Consider the following 10991-nt stretch of genomic DNA (forward strand, 5'->3'; position numbering starts at 1 on the left):
GAGTGGGAGGGGAGTTAAAGTGTTCAGCCACAGGACGTTTGGGTTGGTTGGTGCGGGTGTCCTGGAGGTGTTCCCTGAAAAGTTCTGCAAGTAGGTAGCCTGCCTCCCCAATGTAGAGGAGACTACATCGGGTGCAGCGGATACAGTAAATGATGTGTGTGGAGGTGTAGGCGAATTTGCAACGGATATGGAAGGATCCATTGGGGCCATGGAGGAAGGTGAGGGGGGAGGTGTGGGCACAAGTTTTGAACTTCTTGCGGTTGCAGGGGAAGGTGCCGGGAATGGAGGTTGGGTTGGTGGGGGGGGGTGTGGATCTGACGAGGGAGTCGCGGAGGGAGTGGTCTCTCCGGAATGCTGATAGGGGAGGGGAGGGAAATATATCCCTGATGGTGGGGTCTGTTTGGAGGTGGCGGAAATGACGGAGGATGATACGATGTATCCGGAGGTTGGTGGGGTGGTAGGTGAGGACCAGTGGGGTTCTGTCCTGGCGGCAATTAGAGAGGCAGGGTTCAAGGGCGGAGGTGTGGGAAGTGGAGGAACATGCAGGTCCTTGGCCTCCTCCATTGCCAGACCCTGGCCACACGACACCTGGAGGAAGAGTGCCTCATCTTCCGCCTAGGAAACCTCCAACCGCACGGGATGAATGTAGATTTCTCCAGCTTCATTTCCCCTCCCCCCACCTTATCTCAGTCCCAACCCCTGGATTCAGCACTGCCCTCCTGATCTGCAATTTTCTTCCCGACCTCTCTGCCCTCACCCCCTCTCTAGCCTGTCACCCTCACCCTCACTTCCTTCCACCTATCGTATTCCCAGCACCCCTTCCCCAAATTCCACCCCTCTACCAGTCTCTCCTCCCCACCTTATGTCTTAGCCCACTTGTCACACCAGCCTCATTCCTGAAGAAGGGCTTATGCCCAAAATGTCGATTCTCCTGCTCCTCGGATGCTGCCTGACCTGTTGCACTTTTCTAGCATCACACTTTTCAATTCTGGTCTCTGGCAGCTGCAGTCCTCACTTTCTTACAGTGGCTCACCACCCAATACTGCCATTCTGCATACAGAGCTCAGGGAGATTACACAGCAGATCATCAGCCCAGTACTGCCACACTGTGCACAGAGCTCAGGGAGATTACACAGCAGATCATCAGCCCAGTACTGCCACACTATGCACAGAGCCCAGGGAGATTACACAGCAGATCATCAACCAATACTGCCACACTATGCACAGAGCCCAGGGAGATTACACAGCGGATCACAGCCGAATACTCCACCTGGAACACTTTGTATTTCTGAACGAATTCGGGGCTTCCTGCCGCGTAGCTGCGATTAAACTTCCAAACGAACTGCTGAAAGAGTTTCTCTGAGTGAGCAGCAGCTGCCTCTCGGCTGATGTTCCTCGGCAGCTGGACACCCAGCGGTTGCCCCACTCTGCAAGGTCCGGGCAAAGCAAACCGGATGCTGTGAAAACACAAGAGCAGCAGAGACCAGAGCATCGTCTGACATTCAGAGAGCGTGATGCAAAGTAAAATCCTGAAGTGGCCCAATGTCGGCAGGTACTAGCCACCGCCCAAAACAAAACAAACTGTTACCGATGCTGACGAGCTAAAATGAACAAAACCATCAAGTGTGTGCTCTCGGCATTCAGCAGGATATGCGGAGAGAAAAGCACAGCTAATAGTTCGAATCTGATCTTTCCACCCCGACTGACTTCCGGATCACGAACGGATTTCAACAACATCCGCTGGTTGCACTTTCACTTTGACTCTGTACTTTTGTTTTGACTGAAAGTGTATCTTGAATTGAAATAGCAAATCACCCAACATTTGTTCAATGCAAATCATAAGTTGGCTGAAATGGCGATAATAACAGATTCCATAGATAATATTTATTTGCAATATGTGGGGAAGTAGCTGGAAGGTGGGGTTAATTAACTGACCGTTTTAAATAAGGGTGTAAGGTGGCATAAAATCTTTAGAGAATTTAGCGTATTTCTGCTCTTTTACAGAATAAAGGCTATAAATATGTATGGGTGGCACGGTGGTTAGCACTGCTGCCTCACAGCGCCAGAGACCCGGGTTCCATTCCCACCTCAGGCGACTGACTGTGGGGAGTTTGCATGTTCTCCCCGTGTCTGCGTGGGTTTCTTCCGGATGCTCTGGTTTCCTCCCACAGTCACAAAGATGTGCGGGTCAGGTGAATTGGCCATGCTAAATTGCCCATAGTGTTAGGTAAGGGGTAAATGTAGGGGTACGAGTGGGTTGCGCTTCAGTGGGTCAGTGTGGACTTGTTGGGCCGAAGGGCCTGTTTCCAGACCCCGACCCTATATTTCACCCTGACTAATGCATCTCACCTACATTTCCCTGATCACTCTGGGCAATTTAGCAAGGCCAATCTACCTATCTTTCAATTGTGGGAGGGAACAGGAGCACCATGAGGAAACCTAAGCAGACACAGGGAGAATGTGCAAACTCCACACCTTCACCCAAGGCTGGAATTGAACGCAGGTCATTGGTGCTATGAGGCAGCAGCGCTAACCACTGAGCCACCATGCCAGCCAACAAGTCCACACCGATCCTTCGAAGAGTTACTCATTCAGACCCATTCCCCAATCGCTCTACATTTAATCCTGATTAATGCACCTAACCTAACATCCCGGGCCACGGGATGGCCAATTCACATACCCTGCGCATTTTTGGACTGTAGGAGGAAACCAGAGCACCTGAATGAAACCCACATAGACACGGGGAGAATGTCTGTGCGAAGTTTGCACAATCGCCCATGGCTGGATTCGTGTCTGGCGCTGTGAGGCATCAGTGCTGACCACTGAGCTAATTTGCTGATGTGGGACTCAGGGATTTGGCTGATGTCCCTGACTCTTTCACATGCAAGAACTGTGTCCAACTGCAGCTCTTATTAGGCCTCATGACAGCTCTGGATTCACTTTGGAGCATCTGCACGTTAGGTGAGTTGGTCACACCGCAGATTAGGATTGCTGAGGGAGAAAGGGAATGGGTGACCAAAAGGCAGAGAAAGAGCAGGAAGGCAGTGCAGGTGCCCCCTGCGGTCATCTCCCCCAAAACAGGTATACCATTTTGGATACTGTTGGGGGAGATGGCTCGCCAGGGGAAGGCAGCAGTCGCCAGGTTCATGGCACCGTGGCTGGCTCTGCTGCACAGAAGAGTGGGAAAAAGAGTGGAAGAGCTTTAGTCATAGGGGATTCAATTGTAAGAGGAATAGATAGACGGTTCTGTAGTTGAAAATGGTATGTTGCCTCCCAGGTGTGCATTCAGGAATGTCTCAGATTGGCTGCAGAATATTCTGAAGGAGTAGGTGAACGGCCAATTGTCATGGTGCATATAGATACCAAAGATATAGGTAAAAAAATGGGATGAGGTGCTACAAGCAGAATTTAGGGAGTTAGAAGCCAAATTAAAAAGTAGTAACCTCAGGATTGCTACCAGTACCAACCGCTAGTCAGAGTAGAAATGAAAAAAGAGGCAGGATGGATGCGTGGCTTGTGAGATAGTGCAGGAGGGAAGGGTTCAGATTTTTGGGACATTGGGACCAGTTCTGGGGAGATGGGACTATTACAAATTGGATGGTCTACACCTGGCCCAGACTGGGACCAATGTCTGGAACCAATGGAACCAACTGGTGCTTTTGCTAATGCTGTTGGAGAGGGTTTAAACTAATGTTGCAGAGGGATGGGAAACAACATGAGGAGGTTAGTGGACAGGAAGGAGGTAGCAACTAAAGCCTGTAAGGAACTAGATAATGGAGTCAATGTGACTAAGGGGAAGAGTAAGCAGGGAGCAGATGATGAACACAAAGGGACAGGGAGTCTGAGGTACATTTGTTTTAATGTGAGAAATGTAGTAGGTAAGGCAGATAAATTAGGGCTTGGATTATTACCTGGGAGTATGCTGTCATTGCTGTTACTGAGACTTGGTTGAGGGAAGGGCAAGATTGACAACTAAATATCCCAGGATATAAATGCTACAGGCTAGACAGAGAGGGATGTAAAAGGGGTGGAAGACTTGCATTTCTGGCCAGAGAGGATATCACAGCTGTGCTGAAGGAGGGAACTTTGTAGGACTTCAACAGTGAGCAATATAGGCAGAACTCAGAAATAGGAAGGGTGTGGTAACAATGTTGGGGCTGTAACTACAGGCCTCCCATCAACGAGCCTGAGACAGAGGTCCAAATATGTAAACAGATTATGGAAAGATATAGGAGCAACAGGGTGATGGTGATGGGAGATTTTAATTTTCCCACATTGAGATTTGGGAATTTAACACTTAGTGTTAAAGGTCTAGATGGAGCATCCAGGAGGATTTTTTAGAGTGGAATGTCAATAGTCCAGCTTGGGAAGAGGTAACTAGAGCAAACCAATTCTGAATCCACACGTCCAAGTTACCATGGATTCTAGGGAGCTTAATCATCTGAATGAGCTACCATCCAGAAAGCCTTGTCGAAAGCCTTACTAAAATGGGTGAGATAGCAAGCTGAATATACAACTGGCTTAATCTTAGAAGACAAAGGGTAGCTGTGAAAGGGTAATTTTCAGAATGAAGGGTTGTGACGTGGGTCAGTGCTGGGATATCTGCTGTTTGTGGTCCACATCAATGATTTGGAGGGAAATGTGGCTGACCGAATTCGTAAGATTATGTGTGATACAAAGATTACTGGAGTTGTGGATAGTAAAGAAGGTTGTCAGAGGATACAGATCAGTTGGAGGCTTGGGCAGAAAAATGGCAGATAGAGTTTAATACAGACAAATGTGAGATAATGCATTTTGGATCATCAAGTACATGTGAAAATAATACAGTGAATGGCAGAAGGAGTATTGATGTGCAGAGGGATCTGGGTGTGCAGGGCCACAGATCACTGAAGGTGGCAGTGCAGTTAGATAATTTAGTAAAAAAGCCTTTGATGTATTTGCCTTCATTAGAAGCGGTGTTGAGAATAAGGATAGACAGATTATGCTGCAGCTTTATAGAATTTTAGTTAGGCCACACTTGGAATATTGAGTACAGTTCTGGTCACCACACTACCTGAAGCATGTGGATGTTGTGGAGATGGTACAGAAAAGGTTTATCAGGATGTGGCCTGGTATGGGGGATTTTAGTGATGAAGAAAGGTTTGTTTTCACTGGAACTCAGGTGGTTGGGGGGGGGAGGGGTGCAGATGGGGGTCACTTGATAAAAGTTTATAAAATTGTGAATAGCATGGATAGAGTGGAACATATTCCCAGGTTGGAATTACTAGGGGACACAGATTCAAGTTGCAAGGGAGAGAGGAAGTTTAAAAGTGATGTGCAAGGCAAGTTTTTCACACAAAAGGTGGTGAGTGCCTGGAAAATACTGCCAAAGGAAGTGATGGAAGTAGACACAATAGCAGCATTCCAGACACACCTGGACAAATACATGAATAGAAAGGGAATAGAGAGATACAGATCTTGTAGGTGAAGACAGTTTTAGAATGGAAGGGCAAAATGTGTTGGTGCAGGCTTGAAGGGCCAAAGGGCCTGTTTCTGTGCTGCATTGTTCTTTGTTCCATCCCTCTAGACAACATCCACTGGTCTACCCTCATTGATCACCTTTGTCACCTCCACAAAAAGTTCAGTCAAGTTAGTAAGACGTGATCTGTCCCACACATGCTCCAAAGCCATGCTACTTTTCTCGCATGAGGCCATGCTTTTCCAAATGCATGTAAATTCTATCCTTAAGAATTCTCTTCAATTGCTTCCCAAAAAAACAGGTGTAAGATTCACCAGACTATAGTTTACTGGATTTTCGTTATGTCCCTTCTTGAAGGAGGAACAATATTAACTAATCTGTATTCTCTGGGACGACTCCAATGGCTCATGAGGATACAACAATCTTGGTCAAGGCCCGAGCAGTCCCTTCTATTGCCTCTCTCAATAATCTGGGGTAGGTACCTTCAGGCCCTGGGGTCTTATCCACCTTAAGAGACCCAACACCACTTTCTTGATATGAAAATATTAGCATGCTCCACATAAATCTCTCTATCCTCCATATCCTTTTCCTGGGTGAATACTGTCACAGAGTACTCATTGTGTTCAGGGATATGCAGGCTCGGTGGACTATTTAAGGGAAATGCAGGGTGGTGGGGGTATGGTGGGATCTAGATGGAATGGTCTTTGGAGTGGACTAAATGGTCTGGTTCCACACTGTCAGGAATTCATGATTCTTTGAATCTAATGATCCTATACTCAAGAATGTTGAGTTGCCAGTCCTGCCCTTCCCTCAACCATGTTGCTACAAGGTTACCAATATCAGACCTCCACATGTCAATCTATGCCTTTAACTCATCAGTCTTGCCTATTACACTCCTTGCATTAAAGCCATGAGCATCCTACTTAGTTAATTTGTCTGTCCTTATGTTCCCAGTTGGGGAGGTTCCGTGTTGGGTTCTAAACTTAAACATATGACCTTGAGCAGTTTAGAATAAATTCAGCCAGGTGTGCAGAGAGTATTGGTTTCCCTTCTACTGAGACAACTCTTCCAGCTTCACACAATAGCAAGAAGTCAGTTAAACTATTACAACCATACATGCTATTTGAGTGTATGTCAGCTGGTGGGGGAAATTTTTCAGGGTGATTGACCATGTAGGCTACAGCTGCTAACTCAGCCTTTTGAGAGCTCATTTTCTTGGTGAGCTTCAGTACTAACACTATTAGGGATTTGTCTCTATTGTTCTCCATATATACCATTTTCTGTGTTTCAGTGTCCATCCTCCACTGTAGAGGATTCCTGCATCATGAATATTCTTCGGGGAGGGGCAGAATCCTCTCTTCTGGCTTTCAAATTCCCTTGGCTCTTTCTATATTTTGCTTGGGGATAAATGGTACTTTCGGGGAGTGGAAAGGGAGGTCCACAATCTTCGGCACTCAGTGTACTTGTTCTTCCATTTCTTCCCAGTCTATCCCATAATTGCTGTCCCCATCTGATTCTATTGTCCCAAATGTGCACATTATTTCTTTTTGCAGGGAAAGTTGGGATTTTAATTATTCAAACTCATACAGTTGTTTGAATGGTCCATAATGCAGAATTTTTTCTTTACCTGTCTGATGGGGGACTCATTTCTCAGTCAGCTCATCCATCGCTTTTGAGTTGCCTACTGGCCCTACACAGTACCTCCCTTACATTCTGTTGCACTGTGCCTGAAACTGTCCCAAGTGTGCCAAGTTTACCTGGTTCCTCTGCTCCTGCTCTGCTGATTTGATTCTTACTTTCCATAGTTCCTGCAGCTTCTTACTTAACTTCACTTCCACTCATTCTCTACCTCTCAGCTGCTCCATGATATTGCTACAGCCTTGCTGACTTTAAAAGTGTGTTTCCACATAGAACAATACAGCGCAGAACAGGCCCTTCGGTCCTTGATGTTACGCCGACCAGTGAACTATTCTAAGCTCATCCCCCTACACTATCCCATCATTATCCATGTGCTCATCCAAGGATTGTTTAAATCTCCCTAATGTGACTGAGTTAACTACATTGACAGGTAGGGCATTCCACGCCCTTGCCACTCTCTGAATAAAGAACCTGCCTTTGACATCTATCTTAAATCTATCATCCCTCAATTTGTGGTTATGTCCCCTCATCCTAGGAAAAAGACTGTCTACCTTATCTAATCCTCTGATCATCTTGTATGTCTGTAGCAAATCCCCCCTTAGCCGCCTTCTTTCCAATGAGAACAGACCCAAGTCTCTTTGCTTTTCCTCCTAAGACCTTCCCTCCAGACCAGGCAACATCCTGGTAAATCTCTTCTGCACCTTTTCCAATGTTTCCACATCCTCCCTGAAATATGGCAACCAGAACTGTACACAACATTCCAAGAATTTTGTATAGTTGAGTTTTGTACAGTTGCAGCATAATATTGTGGCTCCGGAACTCAATCCCTCCACAAATGAAACCTAACACACTGTATGCCTTCTTAACAGCACTATCAACCTGGGTGGCAACTTCCAGGGATCTATGTGCATGCACTCCAAGATCCCTCTGCACATCCACACGGCCATGAATCGTTCCATTGACTCAGTTCTCTGCCTTCCTATTATTCTTTCCAAAGTGCATTACCTCACATTTAGCTGCATTGAATTCCATTTGCCACCTCTCAGCCCAATTCTGCAGTTTATCCAAGTCCCCCTGCAATCATAACATTCTTCCAAATTGTCCACTACTCCACCGACTTTAATGTCGTCTGCAAATTTACTAATCCATCCACCTATGCCTGCCTCTAAGTCCTTTATAAAAACAACAAACAGTAATGGTCCCAAAACAGATCGTTGTGCCACACCACTACGAACCGGACTCCAGGCTGAATATTTTCCAATAATCACCACTCGCTGCTTTCTTTCAGAAAGCCAGTTTCTAATCCAAACTGCTAAATCACCCTCAATCCCATGCCTCTGCAGTTTCTCCAACATCCTACCATGTGGAACCTTATAAAAGGATTTACCACGTCAACTGCCCTACCCTTATCTACATGCTTGGTCACTTCTCAAAAAACTCAGTGAGGTTTGTGAGACATGACCTGCCCTTGACAAAACCGTGTTGACTATCTGAAATAAATTGTTGCTTGCTAGATGATTATAAATCTCATCTCTTATAATCCTTTCCAAAACGTTTCCTACAACAGAAGAACAGGGCTCACTGGTCATCTCTACTACCCTTCTTGAACAAGGGCACAACATTTGCAATCCTCCAGTCCTTTGGTACTAAACCTGTAGACAATGATGACTCAAATATTAAAGCCAAAGGCACTGCTATTTCCTCCCTTGGATAGATCAAGTCCGGCCCAGGGGACTTGTCTACTTTCATTCCTTCTAGAATTGATAACACCTGTTAATAACTAACCTCAATCCTTTCTAGTCTAATATCTCGTACCTCATTCTTCTTTTCTACAATATTCTCCTTTTCCTGAATGAAAACTGATAAGAAATGTTCGTTTAACACCTCTCTGATCTCCACAGGGTCCACCTTCAACTTCCCACTTCTATCTTTGACTGGCTCTATTCCTACCCTAGTCATTCTCTTATTCCTCACATACCTATAGAAAGCTTTCGGGTTCTCCTTTTTTCTATTTGCTAAAGACTGCTTGTGTCCTCTCTTTGCTCTTCTTAACTCTCTCTTTAAATCCTTCCTAGCTGATCTGAAACTCTCCAAGCCTTACCTGAACCATCTTGCCTTGTCAACACATACGCCTTCTTCTTCTGCTTAACAAGAGATGAAACTTATGTAGTAAATCACGGTTCCCTTACCTTATCACTTCCTCCCTGCCTGACAGGGCCATAACTATCAAGGACACGCAATATCCATTCCTTAAACCAGCTCCACATTTCCATTGTTTGCATCACCCACATTTTGCCACCCCATTCTATGCATCCTAATTCTTGCCTAATCGCATTATAATTGCCCTTGCCCCATCAGTAACTCTTGACCTGTGGCATGTACCTATCCCTTTCCATTGCTAAACTAAACGTAACTGAATTATGGTCACCCTCTTCAAAGTGCTCACCTACACCTAAATCAAACACCTGGCCTGGTTCATTACCAAGCACCAGATCCAATGTGGCCTCACCTCTTGTCAGCCCTTCGACATACTGTGTCAGGAAACCCTCCTCTACACACTGGACAAAAATTGATCCATTCGACGTACTAGATTTATAGCATTTCCAGTCAATGTTGGGGAAGTTAAGGTCTCCCGTAATGACCACCTTGTTCCTTTCACTCCTACTCAGAATAATTTTGCCAATCCTCTCTTCTACGTCCCTGGAACTCTGTGGAAGCCTATAAAAAACTCCAAGCAGTGAGACCTCTCTTTCCTGTTTCTAACCTCAGTCCATACTACCTCAGTAGTTGAGTCCTTTTCAAAAATTCTTTCAGCCATCGTTATACTATCCTTGACTAACAAGGCCAAGCCTCCCCCTCTTTGACCACCTTGCGTGTTCTTAATGAAAGATCTATATCCTGAAGCCTGCAGCATCCATTCCTCACCCTGCTCTATCCAGGTCTCCAAAAAGGGCACAACATCGAAGTCCCAGGTACCTATCCATGCTGCAAGCTCACCTACCTTATTTTGGGTATTTCTAGTGTTGAAGTAGACACACTTCAAACCAGTTTGCTGTCTGCCAGCATATTCCTGTTACGCTGAAATCCTGTCCCTATCCTCCCTGCTCTCATCCTCCTGTGCACTGCAACTACACCTCCGGTTCCCAACCTCTGGCTGAGCTAGTTTAAACCCACCCAAATAGCACCAGCAAATTTCTCACCCAGGATATTATTACCCCTCTGGTTCAAGTGAAGACCATCCTGTTTGTACAGGTCCCACCTTCCCCAGAATGAGCCCTAATTATCCAAGTACATGAAACCCTCCCTCCTGCACCATCCTTGCAGCCACATGTTTAGCTGATATCTCTCCCTATTCCCAGCCTCTCTATCACATGGCACGAGTAACAAACCAGAGATAACAACTCTGTTTGTTCTACTCTCAGCTTCCAACCTAGCTCCCTGAAATCCCGCCTTACATCCCTATCCCTCTTTCTACCTATGTCATTGGTACCTACTTGAACCATGACTTGAGGCTGGTCACCCTCTCCCTTCAGGACCCCAACAATATCATACGAGACATCACGGACCCTGGCACCTGGAAGGCAACACACCAACCATGAGTCTCGTTCATTCCCAGCAAACCTTCTATTTGACCCTCTAACTATTGAGTCCCCAATAACTAACACTCATTTCCTTTCCCTCCTTCCCTTCTGTGCAACAGGGACAGGCTCTGTGCCAGAGACCTGGGCCCCACTGCATACCCCTGGTAAGTCATCCCCCTCAACAGTATCCAAAACGGTATACATGTTTTTCAAGGGAACGACCACAGGGATCCTCCACTGACTGTTTTCTCCCCCTTCGAACAGTCATCCAGCTTTCTTTGTGCCTAGGTGTAACTACTTCTCTGTAACTCTTA

The 10991-nt window shown here is 46.0% G+C and overlaps 1 protein-coding gene across 3 annotated transcripts in view; it reads right to left on the reverse strand.

Moving 5' to 3' along the window:
- Nucleotides 1-1702, reverse strand: part of ctso (cathepsin O) — a 73958-nt gene extending 72256 nt beyond the window's left edge. For all 3 annotated transcript variants that reach the window (XR_009647073.1, XM_060851570.1, XM_060851569.1), the window contains exon 1: nt 1271-1702. Coding sequence is in view for 2 of the 3 variants with exons in the window: in XM_060851570.1 (XP_060707553.1) it covers nt 1271-1492 (222 nt within the window). In the remaining variant the exon portion in view is untranslated. The remainder of the gene's footprint in view (nt 1-1270) is intronic.
- Nucleotides 1703-10991: the final 9289 nt, after the last annotated feature.

This window comes from Hemiscyllium ocellatum, chromosome 36 (genome assembly GCF_020745735.1).
Source record: "Hemiscyllium ocellatum isolate sHemOce1 chromosome 36, sHemOce1.pat.X.cur, whole genome shotgun sequence".
Classification (NCBI taxonomy): Eukaryota; Metazoa; Chordata; class Chondrichthyes; order Orectolobiformes; family Hemiscylliidae; genus Hemiscyllium; species Hemiscyllium ocellatum.